General features: G+C 35.9%; 2 protein-coding genes across 5 annotated transcripts in view; one reads left to right on the top strand and one right to left on the bottom strand.

The window, feature by feature from the left end:
* Window positions 1-81: 81 nt before the first annotated feature.
* Window positions 82-5,010, top strand: LOC127789199 (RING-H2 finger protein ATL46-like). The gene is made up of 2 exons (XM_052318017.1): window positions 82-1,694; window positions 4,586-5,010. The coding sequence occupies exon 1, from the start codon at window positions 598-600 to the stop codon at window positions 1,687-1,689; it is 1,092 nt and encodes a 363-aa protein (XP_052173977.1). The 5' UTR covers window positions 82-597; the 3' UTR covers window positions 1,690-1,694; window positions 4,586-5,010.
* Window positions 5,011-5,773: 763 nt separating this feature from the next.
* The window catches only part of LOC127789109 (AP-1 complex subunit gamma-2-like), a 28,118-nt gene continuing 5,919 nt past the window's right edge, over window positions 5,774-27,972 (bottom strand). For 2 of the 4 annotated variants that reach the window (XM_052317894.1, XM_052317896.1), the window contains 13 exons: window positions 21,999-22,153; window positions 20,438-20,528; window positions 17,474-17,637; window positions 16,958-17,012; window positions 14,919-15,041; window positions 14,735-14,830; window positions 12,262-12,389; window positions 10,812-10,916; window positions 10,426-10,685; window positions 8,496-8,741; window positions 8,236-8,411; window positions 7,340-7,444; window positions 5,774-6,174 (listed from right to left, as the gene is read on the bottom strand). In XM_052317894.1, coding sequence (XP_052173854.1) covers window positions 6,073-6,174; window positions 7,340-7,444; window positions 8,236-8,411; window positions 8,496-8,741; window positions 10,426-10,685; window positions 10,812-10,916; window positions 12,262-12,389; window positions 14,735-14,830; window positions 14,919-15,041; window positions 16,958-17,012; window positions 17,474-17,637; window positions 20,438-20,528; window positions 21,999-22,153 — 1,806 coding nt within the window. In that variant the 3' untranslated portion in view covers window positions 5,774-6,072. The remainder of the gene's footprint in view (window positions 6,175-7,339; window positions 7,445-8,235; window positions 8,412-8,495; window positions 8,742-10,425; window positions 10,686-10,811; window positions 10,917-12,261; window positions 12,390-14,734; window positions 14,831-14,918; window positions 15,042-16,957; window positions 17,013-17,473; window positions 17,638-20,437; window positions 20,529-21,998; window positions 22,154-27,972) is intronic. The other 2 variants (XM_052317895.1, XM_052317897.1) reach the window with 2 other exon arrangements.

Below are 27,972 nucleotides of genomic sequence, written 5' to 3'. Positions count from 1 at the left end.
CTTGGCATCTTGCCACTTAATTTTGGGTAAAAGCCGAGGACTTTCTGTAGAACGAAAATACCCTTGAGTGATACACGTTGCCGTGGTCTCACTGGGCCTTCACTTCAGCTTTTTGGAACCTACTAGGTCTCTGCTTATTCCTACTTGCCCCTTCAGTACAAAAAGCTATTCAGGGAGAGAGAGAGAGAGAGAGGGGGGGTGTGCTTAGGGTTTTCTGCTGCATGTGCTACTGTCCAAGCACTCACAGATTCAAATGTATGAGAATTTTGGTTCCATTTGGAAGCAGGTTTTCAATAATTTGAGGTAGGTAAGCTGCAAGAAATCTCCGCATGTGAAAGCAAGAAAAAAGAAGATGGTATTTTCTGGGATTAAGTTTCCCCTTTAAGCAACAGGGTAATCTCAAATCTGTGTTGCTGTTTGATTTTTCATTATTTTAGTTGGTTAAACTAAATTAGTTTCCTTCTGAATTGACTTGGGTTTGATCTCAAATCAAGGAAGAGCATGGCTTGGAAACTTCATATACCTGAAAGAACTAGTCTGTTTGATCCCTGAATGTTGAGCAAATAGTTGGTTTTTCATCGTGCTTCTTGGCTAAAAATGCCTTGGATTCAATCTCAGACAAAGCAAAGAGGCGGTCGTTTGACCCGCTCTCTGTACTCTACTGTGCTTTCTTCTTCCTCTTCTCCTCCCCCATTGCCACCAAGTTACCTGAAACAACCAGCTCCATCACCATCGTCTGGGAGCAAATTAAGCCCAGCTGTTCTTTTCATCGTTGTTATACTTGCTGTCATATTTTTCATCTCTGGTCTCCTCCACTTGCTTATTAGATTCTTATTCAAGCAAAGATCTTCCTCGTCAGTTTCTCAATCCAATAGGTACCTAGAGGGCTCTGGAGCTGTCCAGAGACAGTTACAGCAGCTCTTCCACCTCCATGACTCTGGCCTAGATCAGGCTTTCATTGATGCCCTCCCTGTGTTCCTCTACGAAGAAATTAGGGGACCCAAAGAGCCATTTGATTGTGCTGTTTGTCTCTGTGAATTCTCAGAGCATGACAAGCTAAGATTGCTTCCCTTGTGTAGCCATGCCTTCCACATAGATTGCATAGACACCTGGCTGCTGTCCAATTCGACATGCCCACTTTGCAGAGGGACCCTTTTCACTCCAGGGTTTTCCATTGAAAACCCTTTTGATTTTGACGATTCTAGGGAAGAAGATGGGTTTTCAGGCCATGGATTTGGTGGACTCCCTTCTGCTCCGAAGCCTTCAGAGAATGAGATCGTTGGTGAAAAGAGAGTGTTCACCGTGAGGCTTGGGAAATTTAGAAGCACAAATGATGAGGCAAAGGAGGGAGAGACCAGTAGCAGTAATTTGGATGCAAGGAGATGTTACTCAATGGGTTCATGTCAGTATGTGGTTCCTAATTCAAGCCTGCAAGTGACCTTGTGCCCCAATAGAGCTAATGGCAATGGTGGGGTTGTGAGAGGAAGAGGGCAGAACGGGAATTCTGCAGTTGATGGGGACACTGAGGGGAAGAAGATCAACATTGGCAACAAACGTGAGAGCTTTTCTGTCTCCAAGATCTGGCTTTGGTCTAGGAAGGGCAAATTCCCGAGTTCTTCAGATTCGCATATCTTTAATTCTTCTTTAAACGTTGGTTTACCATGGACTGAGAAAGTTCCAGCTACATGATGAAGGTATTGTCTTTTCTTTTCTTTTCTCAGCTTTGCCGTGCCCTTTATTCATTAATTTTTGAATCAATTCATCAAAGTTTCCTTTCAGCTTTTGTTTTTTTCTTGATTTTTTTATTTCTTTTCCTTTCCCAAATGCCTAATACCGCTGAATGGTGATCCCTTTCTGGTGGGTGGCTATGTACTTTTTCTTGTCATTGATTTCCACTCTTCCTCACTTCAATAAATGCTCCTTTTTCTTGCCCCAAATATTTTTATTTTCAAAATTTTGAAGATAAAGTTGAATTGGTGTTTATTTATTTATTTTTTTGTGAAGCAAGACCATTCTGGTTTTAAAGATTATTTATTGATTTTAGAACTTGGCAAATTTAAAAGAAAGTGTTCGGTGAAATTAAGTTTTGGAAAGTCCCTTTCGAAAGTTGAACTCAATACTTTTAGTTTAAGAAATCATAAAATGTGTTTGCGTATTTTAAAAAGTACTTATCATTCTATAATTAAATCTAAGCGATGCTTATAAGTCTTGGTCTTGTAAAACAACCAAAAATAGAGAAAAACAAAAGCCCATAAAGTTTATAATATGCACTTGGGTTGGGTTCTTACCTGCTTCCATCCTCAATGACCTCCAAAAACTTCAGATTGGACAAGGACTCGTTGATCTGGTCATGGAAATTTTTCTTTTTTAAATTGACTGGGTTGTTTGAATGAATCTTATGATCTTTCTTTTTCTTTTCTTTTCTTTTTTGTTCTATTAAAAGGGGGAAAAGTGAATGCTCTAGCTTTATAGACTGGACTACTTAATGTCATAAATCAGATCAATTCATCCAGGGTGTTCCAGGGCATGAAATTTCTTGAATCCCTATTGGTTGGGAGGGTTTTATTTGTATATAATTTTTTTGGGTAAATAGATTATTTTCACAGTTCTACTTTGTTATATTCTTATTACAAAAGGTCAACTATACTCTTACTTGGAGAAGTAACAGTCTAGTTTGTTTGAGGTTACTGGTTATGCTGTTTTGGGTTTTTGTTTTCTTTATTTTTGTTATTCTTTGAAATAGGAAAGACCAAAATTTTGAAAATGCCTTACTTTTTATATAATATGAACCCAAAAAAAAAGGTTAAAGATCTGTACTTTATTAAGACTGAAAATGCTTGTTTATTATTTCTTAGAATTGATACCTTTGACATAAGTAAAAGGTCATTAACATACTTGAAGATAGTTTCTAAATCAATTAAAAACAATTTATTTCCCATGACTAGAGACCCTACAATCTCTTTCCCAAAAGTGCAATAAAAGGCACCTATTGCATTGTGCTTTGGGCTGATCTAGAAATTGTGGGATCCTTACAAATGTTGACCTCTTGGTGTTGGGTGAATCTCATGGTGGGATCTGTCAAAAGTGGTCTTAGGGACTCTTGCTCTTATATATACATATATATATATATGTATGTATGTATGTGTAAGTTTCTTGTTATCTTTCGTTTTTGGAGATGATGGGGGACCATATGATTTTGAAAGGTTTGCATGAATCAGTGACCAATGTGGGGTCATGGGAGTGTCCCCACCAAAACTTGTTCCCATCAAAAGTTAAACTGATGGAGGGGTGTTTGAAAATACTTAAAAAGCACAAAAATTTGTAAAATTAACTTTAAAATACAGAATATAGTTTTAAAAATTAATCAAACTACAGGTGATTGGGTTTATTATATTAAAATTACCCATTTAGCCATGTGAATGGTGAAGGAAATAACAAGGGGCTGGCCCTCTGGGGAGTGTAATTTAGTGTTACAGTGATATGATATGATATGATATGATGATATGATTATATATATTAATTTATTTTAATCTGAGGGCAGTTGAGACTTACCCATCTCAGATTTAGATGAAATTAATGCCATTGCAGTGGCAACTAACTGTTAATCACCCTTGCTTTAGAAAGTAGTAGCCATATCATTATGTTGTAGCGAGTGACATCTTGAATAGACAGAAGACCAAACAGTCAACTGGCCTTTTTTCTCATCCATCCAACAGGTTACAGGGGGGTCTATAATAAAATACAAATTTTAGGTTGGAGAATTATTAATGAATGATGTGATCCGTTGGTTGGAAAAACATTTGTCAAGAGGACTCGCTCATTTACGTTTTAATAAATTTTATATAAATCAATTAGTGTCGCATCACTGCCCCTCCACTTACTATATTCGGGTTCGTTCAATCTCTGATACACCAAACTATTAAAATGATGTCATTTCAACGTCTTAATTTTTTTTTTTATCTTGAAATGTTAAAAATTATTTTGAACTTATTTTTATAATCTTAAAAAAAATATTTTAGAACTGTTTTATAATTTTGAAAATGTGTTTATATTTTGTGATTATGTTAGAAACAGAAATCACTTTTTCTTTGTTGTCCCAACGAATATGTTAGAGATAAAAATAATTTGTGTTTATATTTATTTGAATGATTGATAAATTTATGTTTATGTTTGATTGAATAATAATTTTTTATATTAAAAATTATATTTACAAAAAGTTTATATTTTATTTTATTTTATTTACAAGTTTTCTTGCATTTTTATTTCTTATTTTTTTATTTTCATTTTGTATTGTATCTGTTTTTGTGCAATTTAGGGTTCAATTTCTCAAATTTGATATAGTTGGGGCTGTTTTTACAAAATGTTTTTATTTTTTAGTTTACATTAATATTTCGAGATTTTCTGAAATAAAGTACAGGGCTGCATGGGAAAGAGAATTGGAAGTAGATAAGAGTATGACTGCAAAAAAACAAATGGCAAGAAGATGAAGAAAACTGAAAATGGACCCCCCCATTTGTTAGGACCATCTTGTAGAATTGTATACGATTTTCATTCATTCATTCTATTTCTGACAAAAGCTTTGCAGGGCATCCCAAAAATGAGCCTAAAACAATCGAACGCCATACAAATGTGACCTTTCAGTTTGCGTTTCAATCCAATCCACCCGAATCTGATACAAACTTGAGACACAGAGAGAAAAGGGGAGAGAGAGCTCAACTCAGCTCAGCTCAAGCTCAGCTCAACTGGCCGCCATCATATTGAGAGGCAATTTGGAGGGGCACAAGTCAAACCATAGGTGACATGGGATTGGTCTTTTCCAGAGGTCTTGGCTATGGACCCCACCAACTCTTCTACATGACTGGACGGCGGTTTGATCGATGGAAGAATCCAAGAAACTGCCTGTTATGTTTGTTTTTTAATGTTTATGTTTATTTATTTATTTTAATTCATTTTTAATTAAATTACCGCACGTATATCTATTTAGAATATATATATGAGTGGCATTTTTAATTTTTATTCATTATTACACCGATGGAGCGTCGGCAGTTGAGTGCGATTTTGTGGGGTGAACATAACCCCCTAGTCCTTTGTGGGTTAAATGTAACAGAGGGGCAGCCAAACATCAAATTAATTGGCTGTCCCTATGTTACATTTAATCCCCAAAAGACGGGGGTTAAAGGGGGTGAACAAAATTGCACTATCGGCGGTTTGGGTGGTCAGATCAGAATTTGGATTAAACAGAATTTAATTGTTGATTGGTAAAATGAGGTCTATATACACGATTCGTTAATGAAATAGAATCCGTTCATTTTTTAAGTATCAATGCTTAGAAACTTCCAAGTGTCTGTGTTTGAGCTATACACTTTCAGAATTTTGGTAGGGCTCAAGCACGAGGCGCTTTTGAATCTGGCTTAACCAAAGGTTCATAATATAAAGATGTTATTTTTATAGTCAAATAAAATTATTATTATTTTTGTAAAAGAGAAAGTATTGTTAAATCACATTTTGTGTTGATGTAATTTTCACTCGAGTGTTCAAACCCACCCTTCTAACCAACAAAATAATTTTTAAAGAACTCTGATTTTGAGATAAATTTTTCAAATATTATTTGTCAAACTAGTGCACCCATTTCTTCTGAGTTCTATATATTATTCAAAAGCAAAAATATTATACTTTCAAAAAACAAAAAAAAATTGACAAACAACTGTCAACAAATTCATAATAATTATATTTAAAATTAATAATAAATCTATTCATTATTATGAAGTATTGCTAATTTTTAACAAAATTTTTTATTTACTTATAAAAATTATTTATCAAACTTATTTGCAGAAGTATAACATCTCCAGTGTTCCAAAATTATGAACCTGTAAGCGGCCGACTTTCCTCTGCGCCTCAGATTTGATATCCATGGCATCAAAGACGATTAATAGACACAAACCACCACCTTCCGTCAATCCCCACAAAACAAAATCAAGATACCATTAATAATTATAATAAATAATCTGAAGATGATGATGATAGAGAAAGGAAGAGGGTTGGTCAAAAGCTTTAACAAACTTAGAAGACCATTCAAGCTTGCAATTCACGTGGGAAGTTGTTGATCTGTCCTTCCTCGCTAACATCCTTGCCATTCAGCATGTAACCAATCCGTATGCGCATCACAAGGGATTTCTGAGACCCAAAGAGCGACGTTAATGCAGTGTTATATGGTTAAGGAGAGAGAGAGAGAGAGAGAGAGACATAACATATGGCTGAAATGCGTCCATAATGACACTATAACGTTACCAATGAGGTCTTAACATAATAATGTTAAAATTTTATTAAAAATAACGAATAACGAGGTGTTCACTGTTGAGACTGAAATTATATGCAAATAGGCCTCCCAGGGTGATGGACCAACGAATTTCATCCAGCTAATTATACTTTTGAAACCCTTCCTTTTTCCCGAGAAAAAGAGAAATCAGCTAAACAAATTCCTGAGGTCTGTCTTCCTGAACCAGCAAAATCAAAGATATATCATTTAACTTGCTGGTCAAGAGGGGCGATGGCATTGGGAGCGTCCTTTTGTTTTATAATTCTAATTTTCAGTTTTCGTTTTTCTTTTTATTTTGGTGTTCAATCGGGGCTTCCCTTAAAAATACGAAAATATGTAATTATTTTGAATGTATTCATCATTTTTTTTTTTTTTTTTTTTTGATGCCTGAAAAGAACAAAAGATAGATCTTTGTTATTTTCAGCTCAACTTCGATGTTGATCAAGTGTCGGTGATGACTCTAGCAGTGGTAAGGATAGGGGAGAGAATTCTACAGCATTGAAAACGAAATATACAAATATCATTTTTTCATTTGTCAAAAAGTTTTCAAATTTTTGGAATCAAACATTAGAAGTTTTTTGTTTCCAGAATAATGAAAACTAAAATTGAAAATGAACACTCAACCAAATGTGCTTTAAAACAGTTGAAAACATAAAGCGAATGAGATAAGAAAAAAAAAAAACACTTTCTAAGGTAAGTTTAATAAAGGTAAATTTCACTTTAGACCTTTTGAGATTTAGATCATTTTTGCATGCATTCCCACGGATTTACATTTAGTATTTTCAATTATAGTATTTTTTTAAATGCGTTTTTAACCTAACAAAAGGGACCGTTTAAATAGAAAAAATAAATCATAAGGACTCAAAATATTAAAAAAAATACCCAAGGAAATGTCTGTAAAACTGGTGTAAATCACAGGGGTTAAAAGGTGAAGTTTAAGGTCAAATATAATATGACGGATGCACAAAGATGAGTAACAAAGATGAGTGACTGAAGAAAGGGGAGGGGGGGGGGGGGAATTACCTTGCCATGTTGGGTGTTTACAACACGCATGTTTTGTGTAATGACCCCGCCGCCGCTTGCAGGCAGAGTGTTACTGCTGGCCGGATCTAAGTGCAGTTGAAGGAACTGTTGATTCAAACCAACAAATAGAAAATCACGTTATTAAGCTTCAGAAACCAAAAAATTGTAGCTTAAGCACTTTACATTTGAAGAAGCTCAAAGTTGGTGCTAAATTGAATTTTGAGACTTGTGAAGTGTTGTATCTTGAAAATTCAAGGCCGAAATGACTGCTAATAAACGCAAAGACATTCCATACTTTAATTACAAAATTGTTCAAATTTCCACATTCCATACTTGTGATGCGGCTCATTAGTTACAAAGGCACAACTTTCCCTTGACTCACAAGACGTGTGATTGTCTCTCTCTAACAACGAACCCCCACTAGTTGAGCATGAGTTGTCTATGGGAGAGATGGTTGGTATGGGTTTCCTATCGACAATGCCATATGATGCAGTTAAAATATGGTTGTGTTGTGCACAAAATTGGTGTGGCCACACAATTTTGTCCTGAAAGGGGCAGCTCTCACAAGAAAGGGGAGTGGTCAAAGTTTGGCCACATCTTTTGGTGCTGTCCTACAAGGGCCCTTTTTAGAACAAAACCGTGTACGCCTCTAAACCAAAGCAAATAATACCTTGTATGGGACCTAGCTATATTTTGACCTCAAGGTGCATTGCAGGAAGGAAATTGCAAATGCATGAAAGCCTGGACAAACTGCTTTGGCCACATTTTGCTTCCCAAATATAGATAATTCTACAAAAAGGCCAACAAAGTGCTACCCCATGTACAAACTGTGTAATTGTAATAGATATAATAGGGGGACAAAGGAAGTTTAGAACATAATTTCTGTCGGAGCTTACCTTTGGAACAGCTGCCTGGAAAATAAAATCTGTATAGGCATGAGGTGATTTATTTGTGAAAACAGCTTCAATAAGTGTTGTTTGGAGGTTTCCATGTGGCTTTGAGAAGTTGAACATTATCTTCAAGGAGCTGCTCTCATATGCCATCAATGATGGATGAGCAGGTCCATTGTCTTCTGTTTATTAAGAGAAAAAGGTAACAATATTTTAAGAATGAAATATACTTGATAAAAAAGTTCAAGTACTAGTAAAAGCTATACCAAGTTTTGCTGGATTGGATGCAAAGCCATCCAACAAATCCATCATAGAAGAACCACCATCAGAAGATGCTAGTGCAGGAGGCTCAGAAGGTGATGATGAATGCTCCAGTGTACCAAGTAAGGTTTTGTTACTTTGAATAGAGGGCAAAAGGCTAGATTGAGATGTGTTGCTTTGATCTGAAGGTGTTCCAATCGATAAAAGATCCAACAAAATGTCTGTACCACTTTTTTGAGCCTGATCGGTACCTAGAAATCAATATAGAGTGACTTAACCACAATTAGGATCACATCAAGCTGTTGATAAGATAATAAAAGAGAAAAGACTGGAGATACAAATATCAAAGCAATTTCAAGTGAAGTTTCCACAAGTACCATTCGGAAGAACATATAACTGAACTAGCAGTTAAAAACCATACACATCAACAAAATAATATGCATTCTCAGCAGTAGAATAAAGAAATGTTCAGAGGGCAAGTTGCTTAAGCTCTTAATTTCAGTGGATGAAGTCTGGCTACATAGTTGTGAACTCAGCAGCATGTGAGAGCATTGGCGAGTCTACCATTTTTTTAAAAAGAAAAAGCAAGCAGAATATATGGCCCTAGCATCAAACTTTTTTAATTCCAAAGCTCTTCAGATCTTAAAGAGTTCAAGGGCAACAAATGATCATAGTTGTTAATAAAACAGCCATTTAGGACTGTAGCTGGCCTAACCAAAAACCAACCAATTAAACTACTAGCTCTAAAGTTTTTACCCAAGGAACATTTCCCAATAATCTGCAACAAACCCATCATCCAATGTGCCAGAAGCTTAAACATGTAAGTGATGAAATGATAAGTTTATAATTGGAAGTACAAATTCATCAGAATTTTAAATAACAAAAAAATATGGTTGTGGCTACCGAGACTCCAATCAGTCAAAAACCCAACTTCCTGCAATCTCTCTACAACAACAATACACCAAGCTTTAATTCCACGAAGTGGGTTGAATATATGGATTCTAACTCGTTAATCATTTCTGTTTATGACCATGTCTTTTATATAAGCCATAATATCTTATTTAATGCCTAAGAGTTTTATACCAAGTTTCTCTTGATTTTCTTCTACCTTTTTTGCTACAAATTAGTCCACTCTTCTCACAGGAGTGTCTAGCTGTCTTTTTCTTGCATACCCAAACTAACTTAATGGTGCCTTGCACATGTTATGTTCAATAGGTGCCATTCCGGCCTTATCATGAATAATCTCATTTCTATTTGTCTTTTTTTTTAATTGTATGCCCATACATCCACTAAAACATCCTCATATCAATTATACTCATATTTTTTACATTGGTACTTAATTGAACATTCCATGCCATATAACAAAGATAGTCTCATAACCATCCAATAACACTTTTTTTTTTTTTTTAGTTTTAAAAGGATTTTACAATTGCATAAAACACTGGAAACATTCTTGATTTAAACCATCCTGCCTTGATTTATGAGTAATATCCTTAATAATCCCTCCTCATCCTTTTGAAAAATTAATTTGTGATAGCTAAACTGACATTTTCTTGGGATGACTTGATTTTCAAGTCTCGCCATAATAACATCTACACTTCTATTTTTACTAAAATTACAATCTATATAACTTGCCACCAGCTCTAGACTCTAGTTTAAAATAAATTAGAGAAAAGAACAACTCAAATCAATGGTTGTACCAATGCTCAGTGCAAATGTTTGTTAATGAGTTTGAATCATAGTAACACTGAAAAGAATGAAAATCAATCAGAATCTTACATGATGCCATAATTTTAAGAAGTCTAATTCTTTTCAAGATGCAGGTTGTAAAACAAAAAACAAATTGCTAAAGCTAGCATATTCTGTGGCAAGACTAGTAGGAAAATATGACTGTTATTTATATAATAACTTCGCCTTGATTATCCCATAACTAACCTGGTTGCGATGAAGCTGGTGATAATCCTACCCCAAGAAGATCCTGAAGAAAATTGTCACCAGAAGAGCTAGGTGCTGGTGTCTCATCTGAATTTATGTCTAGTAAATTAACAAGAGAATCTGGAGTAGGTTTTGCAACTCCATTTGGTTGATTAAGTGGAGCTCCACTTAACACTGAGACAGTTTGTGGAGAACAGCCAGCTTTCCTTCCACTGTAAGTTGCCTCATCCAGAACTGGCATCCTTTCGAGAAGTACAGGCCTGGAGACACACAGCCAGCTGCTTTGTCAGATGTATACAGATAACTAGATTGAGTTTGCAAAGGTAACATATAAGAGGGGAAAAGGAACAGGCTGAAGAGCAGACATTTTAGCAATGTACACGTACCTGATGTTCTGATGCTTCTTGATGATAGAATTAAATTCAATTGATCTCTGTTGCAGTTCAAGCACTAAGCTTCCTTTATATTGAACAATTATACTGTTAATCCTCCTACATAGATATATAATGCAGTCATATAGACCAATAAAACTGAGTGAAAAATATATTAAACATAGGATATGAAAGGATGGAAAATAAACGTAAACAGAAACAATAAAGAACAATTTTTCAACAAATATAAATGAAGACTGAAAAAGTAGATTTTAACAATTCCATTCATTGAAAAGAAAATAAATAAAAAATTAAAGTTGAATGATCCCCTGGATAAGGTGCATGTGCACGTGTACACAATGCATGAAGGAGAGAAGTTGACAATCCATAGTTGATGAGTAAACAGGTTAGAGGAAGGGATGAAAATGCTTGAATTGTATGATGTTCCTTAGTATAACAATTTATCTTCTCTTCCTTGTATCTGATTCAATATGATTTATTTTTATATGATTTGAAACTATGCAAATGAGTACCATGCCAAATATAAAAATGAAAAAATTCAATTTATTAAGCAAAATAACATTCAGAATTATATAGGATAGGATGAAGATCTATGATCCAATAAGGTTCTACATGAGAATCATAAAATCCAATTTCCAATAGATTCTGTACAGAATCTGAGTCAATTTTCCCAGAAAAGGATTTGGAGATATTAAAAAACTGTGCAATCTAGATGGGGGTTCTAATAACTCTGATTTATGCGGAAGGTGTTGAGAGAGTGCAACATTCGCTCCAACACTGCCTGGTTGCTAGGGAGACTTTAAGTCCCATTCACTCTGGACATTACACAGGATGTCGGGTTGGATATTAGATTTGATGCCATCTTTGGGTTAGAATTGCCCAGGTTGTCATGAAATTATTGTCAGTGGTGTCTTTGGCCAGAAAAATATGGCTTGGAGAATTTGATCATGCTATTCTCCTTGTCTATTTTTGTGGCTAATGGGCACTCTATGTTATTCCTTTTCCTCTCTTGCGAGACTTTTGAATGCACTATCGCCAAAAGATGCAAAGGCTTCAATTTGGATGGTCTTTTTCTTTCTTTATTTAAGGATTGCCCATCTTTTGTATAGTAACTCATTTCCTTTAAGCAGTTCCTCTGTAATAATACTTAATTGATAAAGGACATCCCCAGTCAAAAAACTGAGAGAAAAAAATGGAAAAAAAAAATGGACAAAGGAGACTGTAAAGCAATGACAATGTGGAAACCAAAGATCCAACTAGAATTGTCATTAAAGTAAACCAAAGAGCTCCAGATCCTCGCACTAACTTGAGTAATGCTATTTCAGATACACCCAACTAGAACCCTTTGTCTTGGCATTTTCTAGAACACAGGCAGAATATAGATCTGGAAAATTGCATGTGATAGATATGACTGATAATTAAGAAATGAAAGACTAAAACATACTGCGAACAAGAAGGAAAGCGACAAGAAAGCTTCATCAAAGAAATCAAACACATTGCTTGAGTGGTGAGATCAGAATTATGGCGCTTCATAACTGTCTCTATGACATCCAAAGCATCAGATTCTGTTACCTGCATGGAACAGTAAAGCCGATCACGTCCTTCCAAGAGAGAATAGTATGCCATAAAGCAGATGTACCAGAATAAGTTATAAATTCTAACAGATCCAGGCATGCAGCTTTGGCTACAAAATATTCCATTTTCATGATAAAAATTGTTTGATTAGTATGATAATTTAAACAAGATACTTATCTGACACCAATACATTGTGTTAGCCCCTTTGTCAAAAATAGCGTGGCTCAAGAGGAAAAATGAAACAGAACCCAAATGATTTCTCAAGAAGACCAGGACTAAAAGGCAAAGTCATTGGAGTTAGTTTTGGCCTGTTAAACAGAATCCGAGAAGAAACTAGAAATGGAAAAGTTACATTATATATCATCACTAGTGCCTAGTTGTTCGTGTCTTCCAACTCATGTCATTAACTTGTAGGACTATCCATCAAACAATTACAGAAAATTAGTAAAATAAAAAGTATAGATTAGAAGTACACATTCATAAAATAAAAAACAGCTGCAAGAAGAGGAAAGAAATGATAGATTGACAGAAGACAACATTGAGATGAGGCTGTGCCTTGTCTCATTTCATCATTTATCAAGGAGCATAATTGAAAAAGTTGTGGGTAAGAAAAAGAGAGGAAGGGGTATTTCTCTAAAAGGCTCTCTTAATGTCTGCATCATGATGCGGTTGAAGTTGGTGTGCTATTAGAGGTTAATATCCATCAAGCATTGATCTCAAATATCTCCAGTTTACAAACCTAGCTAGATGCATAAAATTCTCAATCAATCACCATGCTAATGTGAAAATGCAAACAAGCTTGGTATTCAGTATCCTCAGCTAACTGCAAGCCTTCAGACAAACTATGCTGCTTCCCATAGGACACTGGTTATTTTTTGGTTACTGTTTTATTGTCAGGCTTGGGAATGTGCTCGGACACTGGCCAATTACTCTTGGCTACACACGACCTGCGCCAGGTAACCTTGAAACCATGTTTATCACACCCAAGTCTGTCCAAATTGTTTGCTACCATGTTCAGTCATACAAGCATGATGAATCATCTGGAGGACTAGGCCATTACCAATTCTTCAAAGGTTCAAGATTTTTTCAAAGTACCATGCACCTACAATAGTACATACAAAACCCCAGATAGGGAGATTTTTTCAAGTACCACGCACGATGCACTCATCTCATACCCTCATAATATCTTTCCACAACCCTATCACATGTGAGAACCTATTGCTCCCCATTGACCACCATCCGCAACTGCACGTATCCTAGCCCACCTCCTTCCTCCGATAAAGGTTATCCTCAGGTGCAACCACCACAACTACTTGATGAAAGGGCATTATTGAACAACCCAAGATTCTTATCACCCAACACACCCTGTACTCCAACTTATCAAATGGTAATTAATTTCAAAACCAACAACAATTCCGAAATGTGTCCCAAGTAACTTGTCAAGTCTACTAGATACAGAACAGAAGTAGTAGTAGCAGTAAAACGAGACACACCATGAGTAGGAAAACTAGAGAAAGTACTCTTAGAAACATTATGACAACCACTTTCAGAAGATGCTACTTTCCCAATAGGCTATAGTCTCTCTTGAATCTCTCAAAACCCCGTTTGAGACTTCTTTGGCCTTAAAGGAAGCAGCAAGTGGCAAAGCAAAACAAAAGAAAGGCAAAATGCCAACCATGCACCCCAATGGAGCAGCTAAATCTTTGCATTAACAACATAACAGGACAGTCAAGAAGGACCAATGGAAAATCTTTGCAAGATGGTACAAGGATAAATTAGGCCATAATAAAGCCTAAGAAAGAGAACAAAAGGTATGGTACAAAGTATGAATATTACATATTTAAGAACTTTAATGTGATGGTCACACAGTAACAGAGTGAGGATGAGATTTCCCCTGTCCTCCGTCCAATAATTGGGCCATGTCTGCAACAGGGCTAGGGAAAAGAAGGAACAGAAAGCTATGAAATCTTCAACATAAGGCAGCAGAAGAAATCTTAACCCTCCCCAGATCATATCTGAGGTAAATTTGATGACAAATTTCAAACAGATATTTTCTCAAATCTGTTGAAGAACTCAACTGAAATGTTGGGTCATAGAAATGAAACCACCAATAAGAGATTTTTAAAGGCAGCAAAATCTAGAAGTTGTAGTTTAACATGTTACTAACTTTTGTTTATAAATCAATAAATAACTGCTTCCATTTCTATGACACATCACAGAACCAGGAAAGATGACAAAAACTGTATCTTCTATTTCTGCAATATGCTAATCAGTTCCTGATTATTACATATGTGAGAATGAATAAAATCTCAATTGAGAAAAATCTGTAGAAGAAATCTTACAGTTACTGGTTCCTCTACATCAAGCATTCCAGTTTTATTAACCAAAATTTCACCATATTCTCCAATGCACCAAACTGCCACCCGAACAAGATTTGCCTGATGAGAATATCAAAATCATAATCCAGCTAATTACTCAACAAACTATAATCACAAACTCTTACATTATAATAAAATGGCTAAATACCTGTTCACTTGATGTTTTCATTGCTCTGTAGAGAGACCGGACTGTATATCCATGAAGGTTTAAAGAATTGGTTATCACAACAATTAGGGCATGCCAAACTTCATCCTTTACAAAGTTACCTGCCTAGTAAGCATGGAATAGGATAACTACTCAACAAATGCGACACCCCTTACATCAAGGAAAGCTGAAAGGAATAATTCAGAAGGCAATAAAATAATAGTCATGAGGAAGCTCTAAGAAATGACAAGAACTTTCTAGTGAGAACGGAACTTTGAGCCATAGCAGCACAATTGGTGACCTTTATGCACTCAAAGTCTCAATCAATAGAAGCATGCTACAGTTGTCACTCTGCTGTTTTATTGTGAACATGTACAGAAAAGAAATAACACTTCAATCTAGAAGATAATACAAAAGCTATTTGGTTAATACTATCACTGAAGGGAATAATTCAAAAGACAATGAAAAAGTAGTCATGAGGAAACTTTCAGAAATCATAAGAACTTTCTATTGAAAAGGAAGTTTAGAGCCATAGCAGCATAGTTGATGACATGCACTCAATCAATAGAATCATGCAATGGTCTTCAATCTGCTGCTTTGTTGTGAACTTGTACCCAAAAAATAAATAAATAAATAATAATTAAATGTAGAAGATAATACAAAAGGTATTCAGTCAACATTATCATTGACAATTCCATGTTCCTTAAGTGTAGCAGCAAGTCTGCCAATTAATTTATCACTTCGCAGAAACTAAACATCACATAACCATCTGAAAATAAAAACCTGCCATCTAGACCAAAAATGCCTAGCATATAGGAGACCTCACCTCATGGCCAGTGCTATACAGACTTTGTATGACTAGACAGTGAGGGTATTTGAAATTTAACCTATGTTATTGGGGTGAAAAGTTTGCCACTACTATATTATGACACTCAAAAGTTCTCTTCATTATATTGATTATCAGATGCCCACTATCTGAATTGCTTTAGAGAATTGATTCATTTACTAATTGCAGTTTGTTCAAGTTATGGACCACTTCAGATTTGTTTATTATTTTAGTAAATTTTCTCTTTTTTTGAACATAAAGGTTCTACCAAACCAACAAAAGCACCAAAAAGGGAGGAAACTCATAGACGGGAGGTTTACAAAAACCATACCTAACCCATATAAATCTACAAGGATGCCCAAAGCCTTCATAAAAGTTAACAAGGTCACCAAACAGATAAGGAAATAAAAAATGGTCCATAGTAAAGTAAGAACTGAACCTCAACACCCCCAACAGATCTCTTATTTTGTCATAGTAAGAACAGAAGAATTGCAAACATGCTCAGTTGGAGGCCTTGAAATGCAGGAACAGGTATTGGGTGAAATAATAAAGCACAAGCTGAAGTTGGAGCCACAAAAGCACATGATTGATATAGCTTTTATAGTCCTTAGCTGAGGTTAACTTTCATATTACTAACAATATAAGAAGAGACTTCACACCTAGTCAGCTCCATGTTGTACCAAGTCTGGCAGTTAAATCAATTTCATCCCTTAACCCAATTATAGAGAATAAATCTTTTCAGAAAGAGGAGAAACACGTGATGTCAAGTTAACAATCACGCTCAAGTTGGAACCACCAAACCACATGAAGAGGACATACATGGTCTCAGGTTAACAAACAAGCTTAAGTTGGAGCCACCAAATCACATGATTTCAATACAGCTTTTCTTGTACTTAGGTGAGGCTAGATTTAGTAATGTATAGTATAACAAGAGACTTCACAGTTTGCACATGGTTGGTTCCATGTCATGGCCAGTTTTGCTCAGTCAGTTCCATCCCTCAACAATCCTAGAGATAAATATCTTTCCAGATTTCCAGAAAACTTGGTACCTCAGTTGAGAGAGAGAGAAGAGGACAACCTAAAAAATTCTTCTTCTTTTGGTGCCTCCCCCAAAAGAAGAAGAATGCAATCAATGGAAAAACAGGAAGTATAAGGGCAAGCATCAAACATACACCATGCAAGCAATAAATAGGACAACCAGCACTATCATTCATACCAGAGAGAGAACCTTGAGCATCTGATCAATATACCAAATTTTTTCCATGGGAAACCTGTAGCAGAAGACAAGAAATTGAACAAGCCAAACTTTAGAAAATAATTTAGAAAAGAAGAGTCTGTTCAATATGCTCCAATGATTCATTGTGACAACCAATCATACTACACTGCCATATATTGCAAATGAGGCTGTTGCCAAAAGACATAGTTAGAAAGTAAAGATTGTACTTATTGTGATAAAGGAATATACCCAACAATGAAGATAAAAAATGGAAATAATATTATCTACAAGAAGATAATGAAAAGGGCAACAAATAAAAATGCTGAATTCTCTGGCCATAACTACTACTGCTAAAAGGTATGAAATTCCGTTCTTTCAGGGGTATGATGTTTTAGCATGACCACATGATATTATTACATAATACAAGCCCATCATAGGCAGAAATTTGTAACCACTCTGCAAGTTATCAAAAAGGAAGATGATTACAGAGTCTTAAATAAGATAGATTCTACTTACTGCTCAATGATGGAGCAAATTTTCAAGGTAAGATCTTCTTTGAATTCTTCACTGCTTACTTCCAGATATTCAATAAGCTCTCCTGTCAAAGGTTTTACATTGCTTTCATTCAAGAGAAGATACAAAAGTTCAAGGGCCTTTTTACGAATAGAAGCATCTGAATCCTGAAAAAAAAAAAAAAAGAATACTGAAAAGCATGAGCTTCTTGATTTATCCACTAGAAGATACAAGTGCTGTCAGGAGTAACATAGAGCAAGATGGCATATGCATCAAAAAGTTCCAGCCAGTACAGCATACTGGATATGGTTGGAATTGATGATATGCCATTGATCTCTCAAAAACATGGATGAAAATGCTATGAAGTTTGCTAAGTCAATGATTGTCTCAAAAGCTTCAACTGGTAGGAAATGGGTTGATAGAATTCTTCTCATTACTTTGTCAAAACACTGCTCCAATATGGTGTTAGTAAGTGAAGATTAAAATGGCAGGTAAGGAAATAGTATTGAGTCAGTCTTAAAAGAGCCAACTCATCTATCTGTTTACAGAAAACTGCAAAAAAATTAAGGTAAAAAGTGCAGCCATTGCCTGTAATGTTAGAAAAGGTTAAGAAACAAAGAATAAGAACGTGTATATCATAAGATACTAAGGACAGAAAGTTAAAGGCATGAAAAATAAATAAATAAATTGGCAGCATGTTCTTGTCTGCTCTGGCATGTGCAAAGGAGTAGCTTGTTCCAGGTTAACCAAGTGCCAACATCATGCTATTGATGCAACTATGCTTTCTTTCTCAAAGTATTGGCATTTAAAGGACAAGGTGAACAAGCACAGCAATAACTGTAACAAAATTTTGGTAGATGGGCGGAGCCAGGAATTTATAATATTTGGACGAGAGAACATGCTTCCAAAGATCACAGTTTCCAGTACTGGTACTGTACTCTTTTCAAACTTAAAAAACTCACAGGGAAATGCTCTGTAAACTATTGGAAAATGTCCAAGAAACTCGATGGAAACACTAAAGTTACTTATTTGAATACCAAAATAAACGTTAAAAAGATCCAAGAGAAACTTGAAATTCTCTGCTGAATTTATATTTCCTTCAGTTAATACTACAACAACAACAATCAAAAGCCCTAATCCCACTAGGCAAGGCTGGCTACATGAATTCTAAATCCAAATTTGTCTAGAATACATGATGCTTTGATCCAATGAGTTCTATATTGGTTGTCAACTACCTAACTCAACACTTCTCCTTTATCAGGACTTGTAACTGGCTGTAAATGAGAGGAAGACCTTCAACACTAGAAGCATTGAGGGAATTACTCAATCCATAAGCATAGTAATTCATGATGTCATTGCAGTTTATAATTAAAAATGGAAAGATCCCAGTGGTTCACTGATTATTTTGATAGCTTTCAGATAAAGTTCCCCAGATTTCCTTTTAGTATTCATAAGTTATAAGATGCTTATAAGGTTTCTCATTCAATTCTAACTTGCTTTCTTATTTCCTGTTTCCCCTATATTTTTGGTTTCCCCATTCCACTTACATTTCCCCTTTTGTTTCCCATTTACACTTCCTATTCTGCGACCACAGATAAAATAAGTACTGAATCATGGGGAGGAAACATAGGGCTGAAGGCACCAGTTTTATAATCACCCCAATAGCAAGCTTCAGTTCAAAAGGGAAGTGAAGAAACAATCTTTCAGAAGCAAAATTAGGTTCTTACTAAACAGTTGAAGACTTTTGATTTAAATTCTATTCAGTTTCACCTTAAACAGAAAATAAATACTAATTCTGAGTAAAATGGTGCAACCAAAAATGAAAATATATGCAAAGTACGAAAAGATGGAGTGTGCACCTATCCATGATAAAGGAAAAAGAAACAAAAGCCGTTCTGCTGCAGACTACTTGCCCTGCTCGAAAAAACCACTAGAATAATGCAATATTGAATGGTTCACCACAAACACAAAGAAAACAATGGATTAATCAACTGTTACAACTTACAACCCTGATATTCAATTATCAAAGGGTCTACTGTTCCACTTGGACCTCTCCCTCCAAATGCACAAAAAACATAAGGGGCCAACTCCAAAAGGGTTGTAGCTCTATCATGATTGTCAATAAACTCTAACATAGTAACATGAATTGTGAAAACATCCATTAAACTCCAGAAGAGGAAAAACCAAATCCCATAAATCCCATGCACAAAGAAATGCAAAAGAAGATGAATGACAGTCTCTTCTAACACTGAAAAAAATATAACCCTTTTTCCCTTTTTCTTTTCTTGGAGAAATCAAATGACTGCTAAGAATTGGAGATACAGACATAGCACTACATGGACAAGCTGGCATGATAATTTAAATAGAATTAGTATGACATAAGGAACAAGACAGCATAGTTTAATATTTTATCCTAGACAAGGTTAAAAACTCCATCAGTGGATTGAGTAACTCCATTACCACTTCTAGTGCTAATGGTATTGTTCCTTATTACAGAATCCAAAACCCAGATGAAGGAGAGAGTTGCATTAGGTAGTCAACAGCCAACATAAAAATCATCCAATCTTTTTATCATAGATTCTAGACAAAACAATAACAAACTAAATCTGTGGAACAGTCCCAACCTAGTGGGATTAAGGCTTGGTATGTTGTTTATAATTGTAGGAATGTTATTTGGGTTTTGAGCCATAAAAGCTTCAAAAACTACAGCTAGCATGAAAATAGAAAAGTTGTGTACCATCACATAATTTTAAGAGTCTCTTTCATATACCTAGACAAGGGGTTTTTAGAAGCCTATCTAGAGAAGGTGTTTTTAGAAACCATAACAACCATGTCCTTTCTCCTCAACCTTCTTCCTTTTTCCTTGGCCATATTGTTGCCCAGCAATGAGGTGTAGCAATAAGTGGAAGTGAGAAATAAACAATTATTTATAAAATGAGCTAGAAATCAAGCCTTCCCATTCAATACCTTTACACATTCCAAAATTATTCCCCGATGCCTCTGCACTGCTTGTATATCTACCGTGACAGCTTTCATCAACATGTTCAAAGCAACATATCTGACATAAATGCATGAGGAGGTACTGTGTGAGGTAAAATATAGATGAAAAAGAAAGGGATCACAGAGAACAACCATGAGGCCACATTTAGCCATCATGGAATATATACCCCAAAAATGGAAGAAAATAAAAAGGAAAAAACCACATGCACAGAAGCATCAATGTATAAAGGACCGTGTCATTCCATTTGGTTCTCAAAATATTTCAGTCACAGGAGATTGGGCCCAAGGAATCTAGTTCTTTTATTGGTTCCACTTGAAGTGATATCCCCCTTAAACTAATCACATCCTTCTTGGTCACTTCAACCCATGTTCTCTCTGGACTTCCTCTATTTCTTTTACCACCCTTCATGTGATCAAATTCCCCTTCCTATAGGCACACTAACTGGGACGCACATGGCATACCATCTCAAACAGCTTTGTTTCTTTAATCTTCAATTGGTGTGAGCTCTTAACTTCTTCACAAAGGAGTTGTGTCTTATTTTTATTTGTTGTTCTTGTAATGCCACTCATTCAGTTTAACATTCTAAGTTTGCCTACTCTTATTTTTTTAACATGTTTCTTTAATTGCACCCAACATTAGTACCATAAATCATAGCAGGACTTACAGTAGTCCAAAAGCTTTTTCCTACAACTTAGTAGGAATTGTACAATCACACAACAATCAAGATACATTCGATCCATTATATCAATCCTACTCTAAGGTTGTGGAGAATATCCTCCTCGATCTTCCATCTTCATGAATAATTGACCCATGATATCAAAAGTGACCAATTCACAATGTGTCACTATAGAAATTGCAAAGCAGGCTGCAAAACGTTTAATGCTGACTACATACTAAGTCAATGTCACATTCAAAAGGAATTGCCCTTCAGCTATTTAACAAATTGTGAGAGCAAAAGCCTGAACTTCTATCAGTCATGGAGACATTAGCTAATAACCTTTTTCTTTTTTTCTTTTTTTAATCAAATTAGGGATCAAGAAGCTGAGGCCATATATTAAAACAACTTCTATCACTCATGGAGACATGAGCTAATAACCGTTTTCTTGTTTTCTTTTTTTAATCAAATTAGGGATCAAGAAGCTAAGGCCATATATTAAAACAACTGGAGAGTAAGAATTCATGTAGCTGACCCCACATGGGTGGGATAAAGGCTTCTATGTTGCTATTTGTAGGAATCAGTAAGCTGATGGGTAGATCAGATACACAAATTGGCTTCAAAGTTAAATCAACATTTTCGAGCTTGTTAACACAAATTCTCATACTACAACCAAGCAAAGGCCTGTAAAATAAAAATAAAATGGTGGATAAATTTTTTCTACCCAATCTTGAACAAGGATTCATTTCACATTGATGCAAATAGTATCTATGCATCAAGTATATGTTTTGTGGTTTCTCTAAGATAATATCAACCATAATCGTCATGCCCTATAATATGCTAGGGCTAACGCTAAAAGAACACAGGATAACCTGATATTGTTGTCTCGTTTTGACAAGAATGATCCCAAGATATTGATAGCAAGCACCCGCAAGCCACCATCGTCTTCAATGCTCATTATAGTTTGAACGCATTCATAAAGAATGGCATTTGCAGCATTTTTCTTTGACTCAGTTTTTGTACCAACCTGGGGAGGAAATACTGTCACTAATAATATTAAATTGTGTACCTTCTCTGAACATTCAAATTCAACAACTTCAGAAGGCGAACAGTTCCAACAGCCAGGAATAATGAAGTTCAATCATAATAAAATATGCTCATCCACTTCAAGATTGATGAAGCAATAATGAAAACAATGCTAAACATAACTGGTTGGTCCATGTTTTATTGTATTAAATTAAAATATATATATCCATCAAACACATGGACCATAAAAGCATATACATATGCAACACCCATTTAAAGAGATTGTGAAATAAGGTGATCTATATGAAAGTATCCATGAGAGACGAAAACAAATGCACGAGTCACCAATCATATGTGTTGGAAAAGACTCCTTGTTCAAGAAGGTGAAGACCCGAGATAATGCAAATTTTATTCAAGATAATATTCTTATTTAATTTAAGTTTGTGTTGTACATTAGATAAAGACTATCACTGCTGTAAATTAGGAGAATATCTAGGAGATTTTGTAGGAATTTTCTGTATATAAGTTTAACACTAGCTAATGGAAGATTAAGGGAGAAAAGTTGAGTTCTCCTACAGTATTTGTTCATGGTATCAGAGCCACGGTTTGTGGACTCTTTTTCGTTCATGTCTTCAACTCCTTGAAGGAGTCTTGAGTCGGAAGAATGGCAAGAAAGGTCTCGTCCAGTGAGACCTCTTCTGCAACCTCTCTAATCAACCATCATGGACCCATTATTCCAGTAGCAATGGATAGCCAATCCCTCCAGATCACACAGCACAAGTTAAATGGGGCCAACTATAGGGAATGGTCACAATCTATGCTATTAGTTGTCTGAGGGAAAGGTAAAGAAGGCTACAACAACATATCCAGCCTTTATCCCACTATGTGGGGTCGGCTATATGAATTCTAGACTTCCATGTATTTCTGTCTTTTGTCATATCCTCATTTAGATCCATATATTTCATATCAAATTTTAATGTCTCTCCCAAAGTCTTCTTAGGTCTACCTCTACCTCTTTTTGTGACTAATTGTTCCATTTCATCAACTCTTCTCACAGGAGCGTCTCTTAGTCTCCTTCTCACATGACCAAACCATCTTAGTCTAGTCTCTCTCATCTTCTCCTCGATTGGCACTACTCCGACCTTATTACGAATAACTTCATTTCTAATTTTATCATTTCTTGTATGTTCGCACATCCATCTTAACATCCTCATCTCCGCTACACTCGTCTTTTGCTCATGCTGATATTTGACTGCCCAACATTCTGAGCCATACAGCAAGACTGGTCTTATAGCTGTCCTATAAAATTTTCCTTTCAATTTTAATGGGATTTTACCATCACATAACACCCCCGATGCATTTCTCCATTTTAGCCAACCTACCTTAATTCTATGTGCGACATCCTCGTGGATTTCTCCATCTTTTTGAATCACTGATCCCAAATATCGAAAATGGTCTCTTCTTTGTAAGATTTGGTCTTCTAATTTTATTATAACATCATCCACTCTTGCATTTTTACTAAATTTGCATTCCATATATTCTGTTTTCTTTCTACTTAATTTAAATCCCTTAGATTTTAAATTGTTTCTCCACAACTCAAGCTTAGTGTTCACTCCTTCTTTTGTTTCATCCACCAACACTATGTCGTCTACAAATAGCATACACCATGGCACATCTGTCTGAATATTACTCCTAAACCGAATTCAGAGGCAGCAACATGTGGCATATGGGAAGCTAAGAATGCCATGGTTATGGCTTGGTTAGTGAACTCAATGGAGCCAAAGATAGGAAGGACTTACCTTTTCTAAAAGACGGCTTGTGAGATTTGGCAAGCAATCCAAGAAGTCTACTCTGATTTGGAGAATACAACTCAATCATTCCAGGTTAGATCACTCATACGAACAACCAAGCAAGGTACAAACTCAGTCACCAAGTATTTTAATACCTTAATCGAGTTATGGTAAGAAAGTGATTTATTTCATGAGATTAAATGGGAGTGTGCTGTTGATAGTACAAAATATGAGAAGATGGTAGAGAACGAGAGAGTGTTTGACTTCCTACATGGTTTAAACTCGGATCTAGATGAGGTTAGAGGCAGATTGTTGGGAACAAAACCTTTCCCGACAATGAGAGAAGTATTTGCAGAGGTTAGAAGGGAAGAGAGTCGAAAGAAGGTGATGTTCTCGAGCTTAGGGCAGTCTAACAATGAGGTATATTCTTCAGCCTCAGCCCTAAGTAGTTTCCGAGGAAAGCCATATGCTGCAACTAAAGGAGAGAACCCCAAAGAAAAACAATGGTGTGAATACTACAATCGGCCATACCATACTAAGGATACATGTTGGAAAATCCATGGAAAGTCAGCTAGATGGAAACCAAAAGTCAAAGAAAAGAAGCACAATCAACCTATACAATGAAAGCTAAAAAAGGGAGTGTAGCAAATTTCAGTCTAATTGCTGCTTAGATGGAGGCTCTACAAAGCTTGCCAAACCAAACCAAGGTGACTCAAACTGAAATCCCGGAGAATCCTAATCCAACAGTGTCTCTGGCAGGAAAAGGTACTGAAATATACTCTTTAATGTCTCAAAAATGCCCTACAAACTGCTGGATCATAGATACAGGTGCTTCTGATCATATGACAGGTGATCTAAAATTGCTTTCTGATTATGAAACCTGTGATAAACTGATTAATGTTGTTATGGTTGATGGTACCACATCATGTGTAAAAGGAAAAGGAACTGTAAATCTTGGAGAATTATCCCTTAAATCAGTATTTTATGTGCCAAATCTCCAATGCAACTTACTGTCAGTTAGTAAGTTAACTCAAGATAAAGATTGCATGGTGACTTTTTTCAAAAATTGTTGTATTTTTCAGGACCTAACCTCAGGGAGGAAGATTGGCAGTGCTGAGATGAGTGGGGGACTTTATCAAACATCAAAAGCAGATTATTCTTCTGTTTTTAGGTCATTTATTTCATCTTCCTTGTCTATGGTTTTTAATTCAGACTTATTGTTATGGCATCAACATTTGGGACATCCAAGTTTGGATTATCTTAAATGTTTGTACCCTTCGTTTTCTAGCAATAAGATTCAAGATTTCATTTGTGAACATTGCATTCTCGCAAAACAAACCAGAACCTCTCATCCTAATCATGCTTATAATCCTTCAAAACCTTTTCATCTTGTTCATAGTGATATTTGGGGGCCATCTAGAACCTCAAATCTCACTAACACTCAATGGTTTATCACTTTTATCGATGACCATACACTGATATGTTGGGTTTTCTTAATGAAAGACAAATCAGAAATTTGTCTTGTATTTCAGAATTTTCATCTCATGATCAAAAATGTCTTTCAAACCCAAATTCATATATTGAGAATCAACAACGAAAGATAATATTTCTCTAATGATTTCAACAAATACCTAAGCGAGCATGGTATCATTCACCAAAGCTCATGCCCACATACCCCTCAACAAAATGGGATAGCCGAGAGAAAGAATCGCCATCTTCTTGAGACAACAAGAGCCCTTATGTTTACCCATTCAATCCAAAATTCCTATTGGGGAGAAGCAGTATTAACAGTTGCATATCTCATTAATAGGCTTCCCTCAAAGACTCTAAACTTTAGGACTCCCTTAGATGTACTTCTCGAAACTTTTCCTCATCATAATAGAGTCCTAAACTCCCTTACTCCTCGAGTGTTTGGCTGCATTGTTTTTGTTCACAGTAATGTGCCAACACTGTCCAAGTTGGATCCCAAGTCTACCAAGTGTGTATTTGTGGGGTACTCACCTAACCAAAAAGGATATAAATGCTACAATCCTAGTACCCGAAAATTTATTGTTTCTTGTGATGTTTCATTCCTTGAGAATAAGTCATTCTTCCATGACAATTCCCAGCAGAATTTCACTGAAACAACACCTCATTGGGACCCATTGATACCTATTCCAGATTTGTCTCCTACTATCCTTACACCTATTCGTGACAAAGAATCCTCTCAAACCACATCTGAACCTTGTCCAGCACCTATTCCTTCACCTCAAACCTGTCAAAGGGGAGAAAATAAAGAAACCAAAAATCAGGAGGATGATCAGCCCCAAAGTAAACCACCTCTAAAGGTTTACTCAAGAAGAACTTTTGATTCTCAACCTGATAACCTATCTGAACCTTGGGGAAGTCCTGAAATTACCGAGAGGAATACTGAAGGTATTAACAGTGAGCAGGAGACAAACAGGGAGCAGAAATCAGATCTTGATATTCCTATTGCTTTGAGGAAAGGGGCCAGATCTTGTACTGAGCATCCTATCACCAATTTCCTAGGATACTCCAAATTGTCCCCACAATTCAGGGCCTTTACTATCAGCATTGATAATGTGAGTATTCCTAAGGATATTTATGATGCTTTATAGGAGGAAAAAATGGAAGAAAGCTGTAATGGAGGAAATGCATGCTCTAGAAAAGAATGCCACATGGGAGATAGTGAAATTACCCAATGGAAAAAACATCGCTGGGAGCAAATGGGTCTTTACTATTAAGTATAAATCAGATGAAAAAATTGAGAGATACAAGGCTAGGCTTGTAGCTCAAGGCTTTACTCAAACTCAAGGCCTTGACTATTAGGAAATTTTTGTACCGGTGGCCAAACTTAATTCCATTCAGGTGATACTATCATTGGCAGTCAACTTGCATTGGAAACTTCACCAATTAGACATTAAAAAGGCCTTCTTGAATGGTGAGTTAAAAGAAGAAATTTATATGAGGATTCCCCTAGGTTTTGAAAGAGAAGATACAAGAGGGAAAGTTTGCAAGCTAAAGAAATCACTATATGGCCTCAAGCAATCACCAAGGGCATGGTTCAAGAGATTCAATGAAACTTTACAACAACATGGATACAGACAAGGACAAGCTGACCACACATTATTTATAAAGACAAATTCTGAGGGAAAGAAGACCATTCTTATAGTCTATGTGGATGATATATTATCACCAGAGACAACCATCAAGAGATTGAACTATTGAAGCATCAACTAAGAGAGGCATTTGAAGTTAAGGATTTGGGAGATTTAAAATATTTCTTGGGATTGGAAGTAGCAAGAAGCAGTGAGGGTATTTTCATCTCACAAAGAAAATACACTCTTGATCTTTTGAGGGAAATTGGTAAACTCGGGTGCAAGTTGGCTAGCACTCCTTTAGAACCAAATTGGAAGAATAAAGATGAAAAGAATGAAGAGGAGCAAGTTGATATGGGCAGATTTCAACGTCTAGTGGGAAAATTGAGCTACTTATCTCATACAAGGCTAGATATTGCCTATGCAGTAAGTATAATCAGTCAATTCATGCATTCTCCAACCAAAAGACATCTAGAAGCTGCTTGTCATATCTTAAGATATCTTAAAGGCGCACCTAAGAAATGATTGTTGTTTAAGAAAAGTAGTAAAAGAGGAATAAAGAGCTATTCAGATGTAGATTAAGTAGGATCTATTAAAGATAGCAAATCCACATCAAGGTATTGCACAAAATTATGGGGAAACATAGTCATATGGAGAAGCAAAAGGCAACAGGTTGTTTCACGTAGTAGTGTTGAGGCTGAGTATTGAGCCATTGCACAATGCATTTGTGAGCTAATTTGGTTAGAAAGGTTGATGAAGGATATGGACATGCCAATCACAGCACCAAAAATACTTTATAGCGATAGTAAATCAGCTATTAGTATAGTGAATAATCCAGTATAGCATGACTGGATGAAGCATGTGATAATTGATAGGCATTTTGTCAGGGAAGAAATAGAAGCAGGAGATATAAGACTAACTTATGTTCCTAC

This window comes from Diospyros lotus, chromosome 13 (assembly GCF_014633365.1).
Source record: "Diospyros lotus cultivar Yz01 chromosome 13, ASM1463336v1, whole genome shotgun sequence".
Classification (NCBI taxonomy): domain Eukaryota; kingdom Viridiplantae; phylum Streptophyta; class Magnoliopsida; order Ericales; family Ebenaceae; genus Diospyros; species Diospyros lotus.
The sequence above is the reverse complement of the archived record's forward strand: the minus strand, read 5'-3'. Positions and strand labels throughout refer to the sequence as shown.

Coding starts and splice junctions, on each gene's coding strand:
- LOC127789199 (XM_052318017.1), top strand. CDS start 598: ATGCCTTGGATTCAATCTCAGACAAAGCAAAGAGGCGGTCGTTTGACC.